At 38.8% G+C, this 20955-nt stretch overlaps 1 protein-coding gene and 1 pseudogene across 5 annotated transcripts; one reads left to right on the top strand and one right to left on the bottom strand.

Moving 5' to 3' along the window:
* The first annotated feature begins 414 nt into the window (after positions 1–414).
* CLEC7A (C-type lectin domain containing 7A) lies at positions 415–13161 on the top strand. 5 transcript variants are annotated; one of them, XM_050746613.1, is made up of 6 exons: positions 415–704; positions 2801–2899; positions 3944–4081; positions 5209–5360; positions 6965–7083; positions 11675–13161. In XM_050746613.1, the coding sequence occupies exons 1-6, from the start codon at positions 575–577 to the stop codon at positions 11805–11807; spliced, it is 771 nt and encodes a 256-aa protein (XP_050602570.1). In that variant the 5' UTR covers positions 415–574; the 3' UTR covers positions 11808–13161. The 5 variants fall into 5 exon arrangements, with proteins under 5 accessions (XP_050602570.1, XP_050602571.1, XP_050602572.1 ...); XM_050746614.1 differs by lacking the exon at positions 3944–4081; XM_050746615.1 differs by lacking the exon at positions 6965–7083 and having other exon boundaries at positions 444–704.
* A 3885-nt stretch (positions 13162–17046) lies between these two features.
* Positions 17047–19719, bottom strand: LOC126930498 (heterogeneous nuclear ribonucleoprotein A/B-like; annotated as a pseudogene).
* Between the last annotated feature and the right edge of the window lie 1236 nt (positions 19720–20955).

Here is a 20955-nt window from a genome sequence, read left to right as displayed (position 1 = left end):
CAATGCACCTCCTCATGCCATCCCTCATTTACCTGTCTATATATTTCCTCTATTAGGCGATGTCTTTCTTCTTAGGTATCATTTTTCCTTGTATTCTAAGCTCCCGCCAATTGAAAAGGTGGATATTCAGTACCTGTTTATGTAATTTAAAAAATACATGAATACATACATGAACAAAGTTACAACAAAGTTATGGTAAACTTAGAGCACCAAAACTGTAATAGTTTGCATAGGTTAAATTAATTAATGTCAGATTTAGTTGTGAGAGTAATGAAGGCAGCATAAGACATTAATTTATGCATTTTTTCTTACATTTGGTCTGAAACAAAGACTTATCTGCTATGCTACCTTTCAGTTTTCCTGAGTCAGCAGTCTCAGAAACAGGATCTAAAGGTACAAATGGAAAATTACCACAGCATAGTTTCATTTCCTGCTCTTGAATATCTGGCTGAACTACTTAAGCTTAATTTGTTAAACCCCAGTAAGTACCTATCCCACATGATTTGACTCAGAGATTCTCTTTCCTCCACAGGCAGTCATCTCAGGAGCAGGAAGAAGAGAGCTCCCAAATGCTATGTCTATTCATGGGCTCTCAAGAACAATGGACTATCATCCTGATTTAGAAAATTTGGATGAAGATGGATATACTCAATTACACTTCGACTCTCGAAGCAATACCAGGATAGCTGTTGTTTCAGAGAAAGGTATATATATATATTTTTTCTAATGTATGCCTTTAGCTCTCCCATTTGAAAAGATCCAAGGGGAGGCTGGGCACAGTGGCTCACGCCTATAATCCCAGCACTTTGGGAGGCCAAGACGGGTGGATTGACTGAGGTCAGGAGTTTGAGGCCAGCTTGGCTAATGTGGTGAAACCCCGTCTCTACTGAAAACACAAAAATTACCCAGGCATGGTGGCACACGCCTGCAGTCCCAGCTACTTGGGAGGTTGAGGCAGGAGAATCATCTGGACTCGGGAGGTGGAGGTTGCAGTGAGCCGAGATCACGCCCCTGCACTCCAGCCTGGGTGACAGAGCAAGACTCCATCTCTGAAAAAAATAAAAACAAACAAACAAACAACAAAACAAAACAAAAAGATATAAGGGGAGAAAATTTGAGAGGCTTGTGATGTGTACATTTTTATGGATATACTTTTAAAGGGCTTCAGATGTCAATGAAGATAATTTGAATGCACCCTAAACTTTTTTTCATGAAAATTATTCAGTGACTAATTATTAGTATTTAAATTAATTATGTCTGATGGCAGAAAATGCAATTTCTATTTTATATAGATATAGACATTTCATCAGTGAGGAATCGGTAATAAGTGGGATAATACACAAAGATAAAGGATTTCCGTATGAGTGACTTGTTGCTTGTTTGATAGAAAGGCTAGATTATTGAATGGAGGCCAGGAAACTTAAAGAAGTATATATATGAACAACATGTTTTTTTGTGGTAAGAGATTAAATTGTTTTTAAACAAAAAACAATTATTGGTATACCAGTGAAGGAAAATATATTAATATATGGTGGATAAAAACATCCCATTGGCAGGACATGAGTCTTAAACAAAAAGTAAACGAAATGAAATAGAAAGAAGGGCTTTGGAAGATCTCTGTATTCACAGAGTGGGTGATTTCGCCTACTCTATGTGACACTTCTATGAAATGTCCTGACAGATTAGTCTCAGTGGAAAGCAGAAATACATTCTGGTTATGGCAATGTTAATACAAAATTAGTTCCCTATTTTCTTTGAGAGAGAGATAGATCATTTGTTGGTTTTGACACCAGAGTTTGCTTTCTTCTGCTTTCTGATTCTTCACATTGCACAAATATTTTCCTCTCAGTACTGATGTAATTCTTTTCTTGGGCAGCCTATTGAGGAAGGGTGGAAAAAGTGGGTGAGGCAAGAGGTAGGGAGACATGTGCATGTTTATGCATATGTATAGGCAAACGGTATCCTGTAACAACACACCTATAATGTGCTAGCAGTGGCTAAACGAGGTGCTTTTATACGTGTTAGCTCATTTAATTCCCACAATAATCCTTTGAGATATTATTACCCCAGTTTCATAAAGAGGAATAAAAAACAACAAAGGGAGTAATTTGCCCTGGGTCATGCAACAAACATATGAAAAGGGAAAATTACCCTTAGTAATCATTGCTCTCTTCCCAACATTAAGCTATTTCCTCTAAGAATCAGTGGGATTTCAGGGATCCTACTAAAGTCGTGACCTATAGATATCAATGTGGAGCTGAAATTAGGAGCATACAGATATCAAGGCAATGTGCTGAAATTATAATTGAAGAAGAGGTATCCTTACCAGGGGAGAAAAACACAGCGAATCCTTGATGACTAGGTAACCTAGGCAGTGATTAATAATTCACTTTAAAATTTGCCAGTATTTTTTGTTATTGTTGTTTTGTGTTCTGTTTTTTTTTTTTTTAACAGGGTATCGCTCTGTTGCCCATGCTGCTCTGGAATTCCTGGGCTCAAGCGATCCTCCTGCCACAGCCTCCAGAGTAGTTGGGACTACAGGAGCTCACCACCATGCCCAGCTAGTTAAATTTTTTCTTTCTTCTTTTTTTTTCTTTGGTGGGGACAGAGTCTCCCTGTGTTGCCCAGGCTGGTCTTGAGCTTCTGGCCTCAAGCAATCCTCCTACCTCTGTCTCCCTTCTGGGATTACAGGTGTGAGCCACTGTGCAAGGCCAGATTTTTGATGAACTGTAGAACTGAAGTGCCCCACCTTCTGTCATTCTCTTTCTTTATTCCATTTCTGCCCCCTCTGGCTCCTCAGGATCTTGTGTTGCATCTCCTCCTTGGCGCCTCATTGCTGTGATTTTGGGAATCCTATGCTTGGTGATACTGGTGATAGCTGTGGTCCTGGGTACCATGGGTGAGTATTTGGTGGAGAAGATCAACAACAACAATAACAACAACAGACAATTTAGTAAGCAATTATTATGTGCCAGGCACTCTTTTAAGGGCTTGACATGCATAATCTACTTTAATTTGTATGTAATCTGGTTTTGTCTTTATTGGGTTGGAGCTGTTAATGCCCATTTCACTTATAAAGGGTGTGAGAGACTGAGAGGTTATTTTCCCCTTCCAGGGTTATAAACTAGTTAGTGGTGGGACCATGATTAGAAATTTAGGCGATCTGTCTAAAAAACTCATACTCTTAACTACATTGCTCTCCTACCTCCCTTGCATAGCTGGTTTCAAAGCTGTAGAATCCAAAGGATAATAAATTAATGGAAGGAAACACATGGAGCTGAAGAAGAAAGTACAATATGGTGCTGTCTTCCTAATGAAATAAATTAACTAAATAGACATTAACCTGTTTTTATGAGTCATATTATTTAGGGAACTTATTTCTGATCTTTAATATAAACACCTTTGCATAGACCAGAAATTTCCTGAGGCACTTGGTCTTAAGTCGGTATTTTGTAATGGATGAATTGTTTTTTAGATTTTATATCACATGCAATCTGTTGTTAAACACCTTCAGAGAGTCTTCATGACATTCCTTAATTAGTCAGATGCACTTAGTCAAGTGCATTCTATGTTATAGGTACTGGGCAGTTTCTCAAGGACCTCTCATTTTTAAGTAATAGAAGAAAGGTGAAAGATGTTGCTATTTCAAATCTGCCATGGGTCCAGTTAACTCTATGACATTTGCCTCTTGCTGCCTCCCTCGTTCTATTTCTTCTTCTCTACATTCTTATTTCTTTTTAACTATACCTCCGTTATGAAAGTTATTTATTTCTTTTCATCTATCCTATCAATCATCTTTACTTCTCCACAGCAATATATCATCTATTTATCATTAATCAATAATGTATTCTTTTATTCCAATAACATATGGGTTTCGGGATTTTCATTTTCAAACACAGAAGAATGACTTTTTTTCTGTCACTGTTATTGTTGGGATATGAAGCTATTTGGAGACCCAATTCAGGAAGAAACTCATTGGAGAATGGCTACTTTCCATCAAGAAATAAAGAGAACCACAGTCAACCCACACAATCACCTTTAGAAGAGAGTGTGACTCCTACCAAAGCTGTCAAAACCACAGGCAAGGGCATAGTTAAAGGATGGAATCTTGATTCAAGAGGGTTAATTGTTGGTGCTGAGGCCTGGGGCAGGGGTATAAGGAAAATATGCTTAGATTCAATGATTGTACATTTAAGGCAAGCACACATATTAGTATTAACTTAGTGTAATATATCCCTGTCATATATACAATAAGGTGAAATTATAAGTACTCTATGCACTTGGCTGAACGGTTCTAAATTGGACTTTATTAATTTTTAAAATCAGTAACCGATTTATCACTGGCTATGTGCTTAGATCTACAGGAGATCATATAATTTGATACAAATAAAAGAAAAGTGTTCTCTCCCCTTACAGAATTGAGATTTTTAATGCGATACAGTTAGAATAGAAAATATGACATTAGAAAGGAAGAATGACAGGGAGAAAGGAAAGAAGGGAAAATGTTGCCAAGAATAAAGAAGCTATATTAAAAATATACAAAAGAGGTAGACCTAATACACATGTTCCTGAAAACTCATCAAATTTGTTTAATCATACAATTTCATTTACTTAATTACAATTCTATATACACTTGACCTTTACTTCTAATTGCATCATAATTGACTATGACTTAATGTTTTCACTTCAGTTTTTCATCTCTGGTCCCATACCTCCTCACTATTTTTATTAAGTAGCTAATAACATATAAGAGAGAGAGTATGTAATATGAATAACTGACCTATACTTTTTTCATTTGGAAAGTCACATTCTGAAGTAGATCTTACATCATAAAATAAGTTAAGTAGCAAATGAAATTGCTGTGTACCTCAATGATTGATTGTGAGTGGAATTATTTTAAGGAGTTATTAAGGAGAAAGGTAGTTTTGAGCTAAATTAGAAGGAATAGAAGACAAATCAAGAAAAAAAGGATAGTTGGCTGCCTAAAATACTATTTATAGCTAATTCATTTTTAAATTCTAAATGAATAGGAAGATTTGAATGTATTCTCATCTGTAAAATCATATCACTGTAGTTTGAATTGAAAATGAAATATAATAATGGCAACTCATTGGTTTTTTCATAAGTGTCCTTAAGATGAATGTTGTTCATACTAAAAGAGTGAATTGGTGTGCTATGAACCTCATGGTACTAATCTTTTATTTCCAGGGGTTCTTTCCAGCCCTTGTCCTCCTAATTGGATTATATATGAGAAGAGCTGTTACCTATTCAGCCCGTCACTAAATTCCTGGGATCGAAGTAAAAGACAATGCTCGCAACTGGGCTCTAATCTCATAAAGATAGACAGCTCAAAGGAATTGGTAAGTGTAAACTTCTGTTGTAATTATCTGTGGTCTGTATCCAGAAGGAAAATAGAGGGAGATTCCAGGTAATAACAATTTTTCCTAAAATGAAGTCTTTTTTTTTTTTTTGAGGCAGAGTCTCACTCTGTTGCCCAAGCTGGAGTGCAATGAAGCCTCGACATCCCAGGCTCAAGGGATCCTCCCACCTCAGCCTCCTGAGTAGTTAGGACTAGAGGGGGCACCACCATGCTCATCCAATTTTTTTTTTTTTTGGTATTTTTCGTAGAGATGGAGTTTCTCCATATTGTCTAGGCTCGTGTCAAACTCCTGGGCACAAGCGATCTGTCCATCTTGATCTCCCAAAGTGTTGGGATTACAGGTGGAGGCCACCACACTTGGCCAAAAGTCATTTTTAATATCTCTATAATTATAATCATAGCATGCCTTAAGCACATAAAGTGCATAATATATACTTTTATTTTTAACTAATTTTATTTATTTATTTTTAACTAATTAAAAAAAAAACTGTATTTCACCTTGAAATAAATCCTTTCAAACACACTCCATGTATGCATGACTGCAATAATCAGGCCATTACCTGTTTTTGTGCGTTTGTATTTCAATTGTTAAATTTGGTGGAGTAAAGTAGAAAATTCTCCTCCTTGTCATCATAATTATCAAGAAAATGGCAACAATGATAATATATGTTTAGAAATTATTTACTCTTTGCAAGATACTGGGAAAGGCAAAGAGGGTTAAAAAATAACCCTGCTATCACAGGACACATATAATCTTCTAAGTAAAAAAAAATGCAACTCAGCAGCTATTAAAAGTTAAATATCTGGCATTGGCAATAAATGCTATAGGAGTTTAAAGAGATCCCCGTGTTCCTAAGAAGTTTTCAGAAAAAGTGGCACTTGAATGAAGGGTAGAGCTTAGATGAGGTACGAGAAGGGGTTTATAGGAAACATTCTACATTATAAATCTAAACCAGTCTATAACTTCTACATCTACTCTCACTATTCTAATTTTGTTTTTGTTTCTGTAATGCCTTACTCAGTAGTAATAATTTTTTTAAAGTTAATGGAACTACATGTATGGCAAAGAAAGAGTATTGGGTTACAAGTCTATCTGACTTTTAGGCCAGCCTATAATTGAAAATAAATTGTTATAGATTTGTAAACAATTCAGATATCTTCGCTGAATCTCAGATTACTTATTCATAAAATATGCAGTTGGACTAAATCATTTTTAAGTTTTTATCTAACTCTGAGAAATATTTCTTAACAAAAGTAGCATCAATTTATTTCTTCAATTGGAGAAGACAATGGCTAATCACCCATGAAAACTGCCTAGGGGGCCTGTCATCTGGGATTTTGTCAGATAGGTTGAATGGAGGCAGTACAATCTTCACATTATAAATCTATTCTTTCGGAAAATTAAATGATAATTACTTTAAATAAATAAGGTAGGCCTTTTGAGACATTCAATGACAGGTTGATGCCAGGTTAGGCATGCATTCTTTACCAAAGTGATTCGATCAGTTGTCTTTTTCTCAGTGTCCATGATAATGGTCTCTCTCTCTCTCTCTCTGTTCTATATTTGTATATGTTTTGTTACAGGGATTTATAGTAAAACAAGTGTCTTCCCAACCTGATAATTCATTTTGGATAGGCCTTTCTCGGCCCCAGACTGAGGTACCATGGCTCTGGGAGGATGGATCAACATTCTCTTCTAACCTGTAAGTGTTTGGAGAGACAATGCTTCATCCTCTTTCTCAGAGAAGTTTCCACCTCATCTATGAAAACCTCTGTCAAGCATCTAAGAACCTGATTTGCTGACCATATATGAGAAAGAGAGAGAGAAAGATATAGAAGAAGAGAAAGAGTGAGCTACAACAAAAGGAGAAAGATGAGGAGAACCTTAGAGTGAAAAGGAGCGAGGCCATCTAGCAGCATCAACACAGCTGTTTTTCTAGTTTTCTTACCAGGGAGGCATCCAACATGTTTGAAGTTGTCCAGGCAAAGAGCAGTCACTGTCAGTCAGTGTAACCCCCTGGTTAAGAACATGGGCTTTGAAGCCAGACCTCAGTTTGGGTTAATGATTACCCCACTCACTGATCGTGTGACATTGGGGATAAGTCACTTTTCCTCTATGAGTTTCATTTTCCATAAACAAGAATAGAAAGTTACTCTTGGCCGGGTGCGGTGGCTCACACCTGTAATCCCAGCACTTTGGGAGGCCCAGGTGGGTGGATCACTTGAGGTCAGGAGTTTGAGACCAGCCTGACCAACATGGTGAAACCCCATCTTCACTAAAAAATGAGCCAGGTGTGGTGGCATTTGCCAGAAATCCCAGCTACTCGGGAGGCTGAGGCAGGAGAAATGCTTTGACCCGGGAGATGGAGGTTGCAGTGAGCTGAGACTGCACCATTGCACTCCAGTCTGGATGACAGAGTGAGACTCCAGTGAGACTCCAACTCAAAAAAAAAAAAAAAAGAAAGAAAGAAAGAGTACTTTCCTCTTCGAATTGTGAGATGGGTATAAAAGTAAAATAATTTAGCACAGTGTCTTGTACATAGTTAATGAGCGATATTATTAAGTTAAAAAGCAACCACATTTTCACATTTTGCATTTTAAAAAGATATTTTAAACGTATTTCACATTCGCACGATTATACATTATTCCTTATTATGTGTTGGTCTTTGTCACTGCAGTTGTCATTCATTTGCTTTTTAATATCTGCAGAATATGAAATATGTCCCTTTTAAGTTCTTATTATTAGTATGTGTGTGTGCACACCTGTGTGTGTTTTTTCATCTCAGTAGGAGTATGGTTTGATTTAGTTTTTCAAAGAAAATAACTTTTGACTTTGTTGACTCTGCCTCTTTTTATTATTTCTTTCATTAACTTTGATTCTAGTCTGTATTACTTCCTTCCATCTAATTTATTTTTATTTTATTTTATTTTTTTGAGACAGAGTCTTGCTCTATTGCCCAGGCTGGAGTGCAGTGGCGATCTCAGCTAACTGCCAGCTCTGCCTCCTGGATTCATGCCATTCTCCTGCCTCAGCCTCCCAAGTAGCTGGGACTACAGGCTCCCACCAGCACGCCTGGCTAATGTTTTGTATTTTTAGTAGAGACGGGGTTTCACCGTGTTAGCCAGGATAGTGTCAATCTCCTGACCTAATTTATTTGTTTTAAATTTGCTATTCCATCTCAAACTTCTTGTATTGGGTGCTTGACTCATGAATTTAAGCCTTCCTTTATCTCAAGTATGTAGATTTAAAGGCTATAATTTTAATGTATTTTCATTGTCATTCAGTTCAAAATACTTTCTGATTTCCACTGTGAGTTGCTCTTTGACCCCGGAGTTATTTAGAAATGTATTTCTTAATTTACAAACATATGTGTTTCTGGTTATCTCTTTGTTTTAGGTTTCAGGCTTAGTTCCACTGTGATCAGAGAACATGCTCCACGTGCTTGCAGTTCTCTGATTTTTATGTGCTTCTTCCTCTTTCCATATGAAAAGAATTGTGTTGAAATCTTCCGCTGCGTTTCTACTTATAGTTCTGTAAACATTTGATTCGATGTGTTGAAGCTGTGTTATCAGGCACATAAGATGTAGAATTGTTACTTTTTTTCCCTTTCTTTCCTCCTTTTTGGACTGATTTAACACTTTTTCTTATTTTTTTTTCTTTTCATTTGTAATGTGCTCTTTCGTGTCTTTTACATCTCTTTTTCTAATCTTTTAGTAGTTTTCCTAGGAATTACACATGCATACTTCACTCATCAAAGACTAATATTAACTGACATTTTTATGTACTTCCTGACCAATATAAAAATCATAGAGCATTCCTTTACTCTGTTGACTCCCTCCTCCATTTATATGCTATTATATTAATGTATTTATATTTATTTATTTATTTTTATTTTATCTCCCAGGCTGGAGTGCAGTGGCGCAATCTTGGCTCTCTGCAACCTCTGCCTCCTGGGTTCAAGTGATTCTCCCACCTCAGCCTCCAGAGTAGCTGGGACTACAGGTACGCCTCCAGCTAGGTGTGGTGGCCTGCGCGTGTAATCCCAGCTACTCAGAGGTTGAGGCACCAGAATTGCTTCAACCCGGGAGGTTGCAGTGAACCGAGATCGCGCCACTGCACTCCAGCCTGGGTGACTGAGCCAGACTCAGTCTAAAACAAACAAACAAAAATAGCCCTTGGGCTGGGCACAGTGATTCACGCCTATAATCCCAGCACTCTGGGAGGCTGAGGTGGGCGGATCACTTGAGGTCAGGAGTTCGATACCAGCTTGACCAAAATGATGAAACCGCATCTCTACCAAAAAAAAAAAAAAAAAAACACACACACACACACAAATTAGAAATGGTGGTGCACAGCAGATTTATGCACTAGTATTCATTTCAATTTGCCCACATATTTATGATTTTATTTATTTCTTTCTTCCTTTCCAACTGCACATTTCAGGTATTTTTTCTTAAGGCTGATATTTCCAATAAGTATAGGATTAGAGGTTGGTTGTTTCTTCTCTCAGCCACTCAAATATATTATTCCACTGTTTTCTATTTTTTATTGTTGTTTTTGAGAGGTCATCTGTTTGAAGGTAATACATGTTACTGAAAAATTCTCAACCATACTTGCTTCATATTTTGCTTTGACCCATCTTTTTTCCCTTCTCCTGGAATCTCAGTTACATTAATTACAGACCCGTTGACACCATCCTATATGTTTCTTTTGCTTTTTCCTGTGTTTTCATTCTGTTTTAGCTTTTTGCTCCAATCTATGTAATTACCTTTCACATATCTTCCAGTTCATCTATTTTTTCTCATCTGTGGCTAATCTACTGTTAAATGCCTCTATTAAGTTTTTTATTTTGTTTGGTGACATTTTCAGTTTTATAATTTTAGTTCGGTTCTTTCTCAAATCTATTATTTCAACACTTATACTTCTATTTTTTCTTCCAACATTCTTAGTATTATCTTTTAACTTTCAGAATACACTAACCATAGTTGTTTTAGCTTGTGTCTAATAATTCCAATTTCCTATATGTATCTGTTTCTGTTTTTTTTCCTATTTTTGTTTTGTGTTGATTAGTTTTCTTTTATGTCAGATTGCTTTTTATAGGGTTGTTAACATTGTATCTTAAAATCTTTGCAGAATTAATTTGAAGTGTTTTTTCATTTGCCTCTGTTCTCACCACCAGGTCTGTTCACCCAATAGTGTGAACAGTACAAACAGCTGAGTATAATCACTTAACTGTTTTACTTCTACTAGGCTATGTACAGTGAATTTATTAACAATCAGCCAAATGTATTTTCTACTTTTTTATAGCACTTGTTTGTCTTGAATTTTCTTTTGCTATTTTAAATGTATGGCTAGAGGACTCTTTCTGTAATCACAAGCAGGCCCAAGTTAACATTTTGATATGTTTATGTTACTAGTCTTTGATTTTCTGGGTGGCATTTATTTAATCTAGCTGTGTCTATGCCCCCAAAACACTTAGAGATCAAGGAAAATTTTGAAGGAATAATGCTGGTCAGAGTTCTCCCTGAGGTCTGAATCTAAGTAGTTAATCTTAGTCTTAGTCATCTCTAAAGCAAAGTTTTCTCAATCTTCCAACCTCAGGGTCAAGAAGGAGAGATAGATACCCAGGACGAAGAGTGCCAAGTCATAGCTTTTGCACTGAGGCTCAGTGATGCCCTTTGAGCTTGACTAATTAACACTGCTGCTTCAGGAGACTGAAGACTAAATTGAACAGGACCATACTTCTATTTACCAGTGTTGATTTCCATAACTATCAAGCATTGTATTGTAATGTAATTCTCCTTCCAGGATACATTAAAATATGCAGAGTTGTTTGCGCTGCCTTTAAATGGCCTGGGCATCTCTGATTCTTTTTCAGTTCTAGATCCCTTTCAGCATTAATGCTTCTGCTTGGTCTATTCATTAAGTATATCCAGTAATAATTTATTAAACTGTTGTTTGATAAAGAAACATTTAAGTAATAGGCTGAAAGATATATAAAGAACTTTTTATAGAATATTAAATAATTTTCCTTCTTTGTCAGGAACTTTTTTTAAGTTTATGCAGCTAGTAGTATTTCTTGAAAAAATTAAGTTATTTTTCTGCCTTAATAATGTAGACTATTCATTTAACCACTTGAGATTCACAACAATTTAGATTTAAGCTTCCTTTTCCAATAATAGAAACACTTCAAAAATCTTTTCACCGATATCCTTACTAATTTATTTGAGCGTCCTGTAGACAGTATTCTTTAACATTTGTTCTAATTACCTCACTGTATTCTATTTTAACAGATTTCAGATCAGAACCACAGCTACCCAAGAAAACCCATCTCCAAATTGTGTATGGATTCATGTGTCAGTCATTTATGACCAGCTGTGTAGTGTGCCTTCATATAGTATTTGTGAGAAGAAGTTTTCAATGTAAGGGGAAGGGTGGAGGAGGAAAGAGAAATATGTGAGCTAGTAAGGTGGACAGAAAAAGGAACAGAGAAGAGTAACAGCTGAGGTCAAAATAAATGCAGAAAATGTTTAGTGAGCTTGGCAAACTGTAATCTTAACCAAGAAATTGAAGGGAGAGGCTGTGATTTCTGTATTTGTCGACCTACAGGTAGGCCAGTGTTATTGTTCTACGTGCTAAATCCCTAGACATGGAATCAGGGCAGCTAAGCTTGAATTTTTTTTTTTTTTGAGATAGGGTCTCACTTTGTCACCCAGGCTGGAGTGCGGTGGCACAATCTCGGCTCACTGCAGCCATCTCTTGCCTCAGCCCCCCCAAGTAGCTGGGACTACAGGTGCATGTCACCATACCAGGCTAATTTTTGGTGTGTTTTTGTAGAGACTGGATTTTGCCATGTTGACCAAGCTGGTCTTGAACTCCTGGGCTCAAGTGATCTGCCCACCTTGGCCTTCCAAAGTGCTGGGATTACAGACATGAGCCACCACACCTGGCACCAAGCTTGAATTTTCTTTCTGCCATTGACTTGGCATTTACCTGGGGTAAACCATAAGCAAGTCTTAATTTCTGGCTCCATCCGAGTTGTTTTTGTGCTCAACAATGCCATTGACGCGCATGGTGTGTTGCCATGATTTGAGTCTCAACTTCTAGCAGTATATCAGATATGAACTGAGGGTGAAATATATTTCTGAATAGCTAAATGAAGAAATGGGAAAAAATCTTCAACACAATCAGAGCAATTTTATTATTTTCATCGATCTGATCATAATTATGATTATCATCTTTAAAAAGCAGGAACTCCTGCTTTTTCTTTATCAGTTAAATAACCCAGAGAGTATGTCTGCTGTATCTCTAATAGAATCTTGTATAATATGTAATTGTAGGGAAACTGCTCTCATAGGAAAGTTTTCTGCTTTTTAAATACAAAAATACATAGAAATACATAAAATCTGATGATGAATATAAAAAAGTAACCAGTCTCATTGGAACAAGTGTTAACATTTTGGAATATGAAACATGTTTTATTAGTTTTGTGATGTACTGTTTTATAATTTTGACTTTTTTCATTAATTACTGTAAAATGGTATTATTGGAATGAAACTATATTTCCTCATGTGCTGATTTGTCTTATTTTTTTTCATACTTTCCCACTGGTGCTATTTTTATTTCCAATGGATATTTCTATATTACTGGTGAGGCATTTATAGTCCTCTAATGTTGATTAATATGTGAAAAGAAATTGTACCAATGTCACTAAATTATTCACTTTAAAATGGCTGTTTTTATGTTATGTGCATTTCATTTCAATAAAAAAAACTCTTATTAAAAAACCCCTGGCCCCTAAATTATGTGCCTGTGTGTCACAATCCCTATCACAATTTGCCCTCTCCCCAAAAATGATGATGAATTTGGTATGGGTGGAGTGGATATTTACAGTAGATATTTTGATATTAAAGCATTAATTTGAGATCTAAAAAATTTAAAACACCTAAGAGAAGGTAAAGATTTTTGTGAGGTTTACTATTGTTGTTTAATATGCAAATTTGTGTTTTCATTATTTAAAAAAATGTAGAAAGGGAAGAGATAGACAGATGCAGCAAACCACCATGGCACATGTATACCTATGTAACAAACCTGCACATTCTGCACATGTATCCCAGAACTTAAAGTATAATTAAAAATAAATACATAAATAAATAAATGATGTAATGTATAATAAACATAAAAGAAAAGGAAGAGATAGATCAGGCTGAGAACATGAGTATGGTTAACTGTTTTAAGTAGTTAAGGCTTAGGATGGAGTTTGGAAGAGATACCTAGTATTTTAATTTTGGTTTTGTTTTGATTCATTCCTCCCAGGTCCTCAGGATATAGTGAATGAGTCAAGAAATTATGGTAATCAAGGTAAATAACTGGATACTGAAGATCCAGCTGTACTAATCTAGGACAGGCCAGGCAACCTAACCCATGACGTGAGTTATCATGAAAGTGAGGGTGTAAAGTAAGATTGCTCTAGGTTGTGCAAGACAAAGAGTACCTGACGTGTTGAGATACGTTTATATCACAGCTTATATGGAAATATATGTGAATAAACAGAAAACATACACACTTTTCCAAGAGACAGAAAAAGTGAAATAGCTGCTAGCTGAACCTCAGTTGAAAAGTTAAATTCGAGATGAGTAATGATCACACCAGGAGACATGCTGAGGGGCCACCATGTTCACATGTCTGGATTACAGCAATAATTTTTGTAGTAGTGTCTGAGCCTTCACCCTTGTCCTCTACAGTCTATTTTCAAACAAATCAGAGTGAGGCCATTACATTTAAATAAAATCATGTCGGTTCTCTACTGAAAATTCTCATCAACTTCTCATGTATCTCAGAGTAAAAACAAAACCACCCAAAAATGAAATACCTTTGTAATTACCTGTAAGAAGCTACATATTCTGGTCCTCTTAACTTTGAGCTAAACTCCTACTTCCTTTATCTTTACTCATTGCACTCAGGACGCTGGCTTCTCTGTTGTTTCTCAACCATGTCAGGCATGCTTCCACCTCAAGGTACTGGTGATTCTTATCTCCTTTACCTGAATGATTCTTACCTGACAAAGCTGCAGGACCTGGTCTCTCACCTATTTCCCATCTCTGCACAAACATGAGCTTCTTAATGATACTTACTCAGATAACTCTAAAGTTACCAACCCTTTCTCCCTACATTCTTCATCTCCCTTACCTCTGTTTATTTACCATAGCATTTATTATAGTCTAATATACTGTACTATTTACTTATTAGGTTGGTGCAAAATTGCGGTTTTTGCCATTGAAAGTAATGGCAAGAACCGCAATTACTTTTACACCAGACTGATACTTCTTATCTTTCTTATGTATCATCTGTTTTTCCCCATAGAATATAGTCTCTAAAAGGGTTGACAGCTTTGCTGTACATGGATGTATCCAAGAGTCTGAGAATAGTACTTGCCATACAGTTGATAGTCAAAAATATTCTTATTTTTGAAAAAAAACTTTTAAGGAAAAGTAGTATAAATGTTACTATAGGTTGATTATCAAAAATTATTAGTAATATACTTGAATAACCGAAGCTTGGTAAATAGTTCTAATTGCTATTTTATGAGAATCATAATTGCAGGCACCTCCTAAGTGCCTTTCTTTCTGATCCCAGCTGTTGTTAATTTTTAACCCTCTATCTCTGTTTTATTCACATATGGGCTTTACATAACTTCATCTTCGCAATTTTGACTACCTTCTCTTTTATATGGCTCTCTGATATCCAACCCAATGCAAACAAACAATTTTTGATTTCCTACTTCTTACAAGGCACTGTGCAACAGGAAGGTATTTTTATTTTTATTTATGTATTATTTCAATAGCTTTTGGGGTACAAGAGGTTTTTGGTTACATGGATGAATTATATAGTTGTGAATTCTGTTTGTAATGCACCTGTCAGTCACCTGAGTAGTGTACATTGTACCCAATATGTAGTTTTTTTAATCCCTCCCCCTCCCTTTTCACTTCCTGCTTCTGAGTCATTACATCACTCTGTATGGATTTGCCTACTTATAGCTTAGCTTCCACTTGTAAGTCAGAACATAGAGTTTTTGGTTTTCCACTCCTGACTTACTTAGAATAATGGCCTCCAGCTCTAACCAAGGTACTGCAAAAGACATTATTTCATTACTTTTTATGGCTGAGTGGTATTCCATGGTGTATATATACCACATTTTCTTTATCCACTCATTGGTTAATGGGCACTTAGGTTGGTCCCATATCTTTGCAATTGTGAATTCTGTTACTATAATCATACATGTGCAAGTGTCTTTTTCATATACAACAACTTATTTTGGGGTAGATACCCAGTAGCAGGATTGCTGGATTGAATGGTGCATCTACTTTTAGTTCTTTAAGGAATCTTCGTACTGTTTTCCATGGAGGTTGTACTAATTTACATTCCCACCAGCAGTGTATAAGCTTTTGCTTTTCACCATATCCATGCCAACATCTATCGTTTTTTTTTGACTTTTTAATAACAGCCATTATTGTAGGAGTAAGATGGTATCTCACTGTAGTTTTAATTTGCACTTCCCTGATAATTAGTAATGTTGAGCATTGTTTCATGTTTGTATATCTTCTTTTGAGAAATGTCTACTTATGTCCCTTGCTCACATTTTGATGGGATTTTTTTTTCTTACTGATTTGAGATCCTAGTAGATTCTGGATATTAGTCCTTTGTTGGATGCATAGTTTGCAAATATTTTGTCTCATTCTGTGGGTTGTCTACTCTGATTATTTATTTTGCTGTGCAGAAGCTTTTTAGTTTCATGAAGTCCCATTTATTTATTTTCATTTTTGTTGCATTTGCTTTTGGAGTATTAGTTATAAATTCTTTGCATAGGCTAATGTCCAGAAGAGTTCTTCTAATGTAATCTTCTGTGATTTTTATGGTTTCAGTTCTTAGATTTAAGTCTTTGACCCATCTAGAGTTGATTTTTGTGTAAGGCGAGAGATTGGGATCCAGTTTCATTCTTCTACATGTGGCTTGCCAGTCTTTTCAGCATCATTTATTAAATAGGTTTATGTTTTTGCATGCTTCAACAAAGATCAGTTGGATGTTAAGTATTTGGCTTTTTTATGGCGGGGGGTTAATGTTTTATTTTAAACGCTTGGATAGCTTCAATACCCAGGTTGTGGCAAAATCAGGACACGTGTAAAATATGTTACATTAGATTCCCCAAAGGTACTAAAAAGTACAGTAAAATTAACCCTTCCATTACTGGAAGTGTATGACATAAATAATATAAAATTAAAAGGTGACACTGGTTTCCTGAGATACAATATACTCTGTACAACCAGGGCCCACAGGTCCAGGCTGCAGCATGCGGCAACAGGAAGCAAAGACTGCCATTTTGTTGTGGAGGACCTGGTACTAAAAATCAGCCAGTAATGCCCCTCCGGCCTCTCAGACACCACACGCTGCCTAAATAACTAGAGCTCTGGAAATAGTAAACAAGAGAGTGATTTCCGTGTGGGAAATTTTAAATAAGATGCACGTGGGACAAGCCTAGAAAGTCTGTCAAGTTAAATTTGGTACATAATTGTGTTCACGCCATATCCAAACACAGCATGTGTGTGATTGGTTGGTCTCTCCTGCTGCTGTCTCAGTATGGCTTGCAGGTATTCTGAGGGCCACCATGTCACTGCCTGTTGCTGTAGTTTGTACTACCCTGACCACCACCACCACCACCACCACCACCTCCCGCTGCCTTGTTACCTCAGTTGTGGTTTCCACAGCCCCGAGAACCATACCGCTGCTGCCAGTAAATTTCTTTGGGCTGGGCCACCTTGATCTTACACTTGCTTCCAGTGATAGTATGGAACTTTTTCTCCAGAACCTTCTTCACAGATTTTTTTTTTTTTTAAGGTAATAAACACAAAACCTTGTCTTTTGTTAAACTTTGGATCCAATGAATTTCAATGGCCTCAGTCTCCTCAAACTCGCCAAAGTACTCCCTGATCTTTTCCTCAGTGGCTTCAGGATTCAGACCCTCCATGAAGTCATGTTTCCGGAATTGGTGGGTTCTTGGTCTCACTGACTTTAAGAATGAAGCTGCAGACCCTCCTGGTGAGTGTTACAGTTCTTAAACATGGTGTGTCTGGAGTTTCTTCCTTCTGGTAGGTCCGTGGTCTTCCTCATTTCAGGAGTGAAGCTGCAGACCTTCCCGGTGAGTGTTACAGCTCTTAAAGGCGGCACGTCTGGAGTTGTTCATGCCTTCCGGAGGGTTCGTGGTCTCGCTGGCCTCAGAAGTGAAACTGCAGACCTTACCCCTGAGCGTTACAGTTCAGAAAGGTGGCGCGTCTGCAGTTGTTCATTCCTTCAGATGTGTCTGGAGTTGTTTGTTCCCGCAGGTGGGTTCGTACTCTCGCTGGCTTCAGGAGTAAAGCTGTAGACCTTCGCGGTGAGTGTTACAGCTCATAAAGGTGGCGCGTCTGGAGTTGTTAATTCTTCCCCGTGGGATCATGGTCTCGCTGCCCTCAGAAGCGAAGCTGCAGACCTTGGCAGTGAGGACTACAATTCATAAAGGTGGCACGTCCGGAGTTGTTCGTTTCTTCGGATGTTTAAATGTATCTGGGGTTGTTCGTTCCTGCCGGTGGGGCTCGTAGTCTCACTGGCTTCAGGAGTGAAGCTGCAGACCTTTTGCAATGAGGGTTAGAGTTCATAAAGTTGGCGCGTCCGGAACTGTTTGTCCCTCCTGGTGGGTTCCGGGTCTCGCTGGCTTCAGGAGTAAAGCTGCAGACCTTCACAGGGAGTGTTACAGCTCACAAAGGCTGCCAACCCAAAGGGTGACCAACAGCAAGATTTACTACAAAGAACAAAAAAATCAAAGTCCCCACCCCTCGGAAAGGCACTCTAGCGGGTTGCAACTGCTGCCACTGGTGCTCTGCTTTTATTCCCTTATCTGGCCCCACCCACATCCTGCTGATTGGTTCATTTTACAGAGAGCTGATTGGACTGTTTTACAGAGAGCTGATTGGTCTGTTTTGACAGGGTGCTGATTGGTGCGTTTACAGTCCTTTAGCTAGACCCAAAAGTTCTCCAAGTCCCCACTAGATTAGCTAGACACAAAGGGCTGATTGGTGTGTTTACAAACCTTTAGCTAGACACAGAGTGCTGATTGGTGTGTTTACAATCCTTTAGCTGGACACAAAAGTTCTCCAAGTCCCCACTTGATTACCTAGACATAGAGCACTGATTGGTGCATTTACAAACCTTTCGCTAGACAGAAAAGTTCTCCAAGTCCCCACCCTCCCAGAAGCCCAGCGGGCTTCACCTCTCACTGGCAGTCGCCATGGGACTCCGTGGCACCCTGCCAGGACACCCCCACAGCCCAGAGGGATCTCGACCCTGATCAAGCCCAGCAGGCGCCTACCTGCCTCGCGGAATGCGGGGCCGCAGAGCCCACGCCCACCAGAGAACCCGCGCCTGCCCGCGACTGCCGCGGGCGGCCCCGGTTCCCGCCCGCGCCTCTCCCTCCACACCTCCTGGCGAGCAGAAGGACCTGGCTCCTGCCTTGGCCAGCCCCCAAGAGGGGCCCCCACAGTGCAGCGGCAGGCTGAAGGGCTCCTCAAGTGCGGCCAGAGCGGACGCCAAGGCCGAGGAGGTGCCGAGAGCGAGCGAGGGCTGCTAGCACGTTGTCACCTCTCATTCATAGCCATGGCCTTTTCAGGGTCAATGACACGGCCATCCAGCCTGTACTCCTGGTCTAGGACCTTCTGCACATTGGTTGCATCTTTGAACAGGATAAACCCAAACCCTCTTGCCCATCCAATGTTGGGATCCATTGTTTTTGTACAGTCAATGACCTCTCCAAATTTAGTAAAATGGTCTTTTAAATCTTTTTTGCTGGTATCCCAGCTCAGGCCACCAACGAGTATTTTTCCTGCATCCTCCTCGTTTTTGCTGGCATTGATCTGTTCGTCCTCAGTGATATATTTTTTTATTTATTTATTTATTTTTTTTTGAGACGGAGTCTCGTTCTGTCGCCCAGGCTGGAGTGCAGTGGCAAGAGCTCGGCTCACTGCAAGCTCCGCCTCCCGGGTTCCCGCCATTCTCCTGCCTCAGCCTCCCGAGTAGCTGGGACTACAGGCGCGGTCCTCGGCGAGTTTTGATTTTGATTCCCGCTCGAGGGCGCTGCGGCGGCACCGACGACTCGCCTTCGGGGAGGCCTCGGTTCTCGGTGGCTCCAGTCGTCTCTGAGGACATGATAGGCCGAGTCGTGGCGGCTACTCACCCACTTGTCCCCACCCTCCGGGGAAAGCGCCTTGGGCTCTGCTGTGCTCCAGCTCGGACTGCTGAGGTCTGGCCTCATCAGCTGACTGAGCCGCTTCAACTGCAACCCCTCCTTCCCAGCTGCCTCCGCAGAGAACCCACTTACCCACGAACCAGTTCCCGCTGGCGCCTTGCCGCCGCCTCTTTTTTGTTTTCTGTTTTTGTTTTTTGAGATGGGGTCTCGCTGTGTTGCCCAGGCTGGAGTGCAGTGAAACGTAATCTCAGCTCACTGCTGCCTCTGCCTCCCAGGTTCAGGTGATTCTTCTGCCTCAGCCTCCTGAGTAGCTAGGATTACCGGTGTTGGCCACCACATGCAGCTAATTTTTGTATTCTTAGTAGAGAAGGCGTTTCACCATCTTGGCTCTGCTGGTCTCGAACTCCTGTCTTCAAGTGGTTCGCCCGCCTGGGCCTCTCAAAGTGTTGGGATTACAAGTGTGAGGCACGTTGCCTGGACATTAATTAGGCTTTACTTCTGAGTTCTCTTTTTTCTATTCCACTGGTTCATGTGTCTACTTTTATAGCAGTACCATGCTGTTTTGGTAACTATAGACTTAGAGTAAAATTTTAAGTCTAATTATGTGATGCCTCGAGATTTGTTCTTCGTGCTTAGGATTGTGTTTTCTATCCAAGCTCTTTTTTGGTTCCATATGAATTTTAGGATTGTTTTTTCTAGTTCTGTGAAAAAATGATGATGGTATTTTGATAGAAATTGCATTGAATCTGTGGATCACTTTGGGCAGCATGGTCATTTTCACAATATTGTTTATTCCAATCCATGAGCATTGGATGTGTTTCAATTTGTTTGTGTCATCTATGATTTCTTTCAGCAGTGTTTTGTAGTTCTCCTTGTGGAGCTCTTTCACCTCCTTGGTTAAGTATATTCCTAGGTATTTATTTTTGCAGCGGTTGTAAAAGGGTTGAGTTACTGATTTGACTGTCAGCTTGGTTGTTATTAGTGTATAGCAGTGCTACTGAATTGTGTACATTGATTTTGTAATCTAAGAGTACTGAATTTGTTTATCAAGTCTAGGAGTCTTTCAGAGGGGTCTTCAGAGTTTTCTAGGTGTACAGTCATATTGGTGGCAAACAGTGATAGTTTGACGTCCTCATTATCAATTTGGAGGCCTTTTATTTCTTTCTCTAGCCTGATTGCTCTGGCTAGGACTTCTAGTACCATGTTGAACAGAAATAATGAAAGTGCGTATCCTTGTCTTGTTATAGTTCTCAAGAGGAATGCTTTCAGCTTTTCCCCTTCGGTATGATGTTGGCTGTGGCT

This window comes from Macaca thibetana, chromosome 11 (assembly GCF_024542745.1).
Source record: "Macaca thibetana thibetana isolate TM-01 chromosome 11, ASM2454274v1, whole genome shotgun sequence".
Lineage (NCBI taxonomy): Eukaryota > Metazoa > Chordata > Mammalia > Primates > Cercopithecidae > Macaca > Macaca thibetana.
This window is presented reverse-complemented; position numbering and strand designations above follow the sequence as displayed.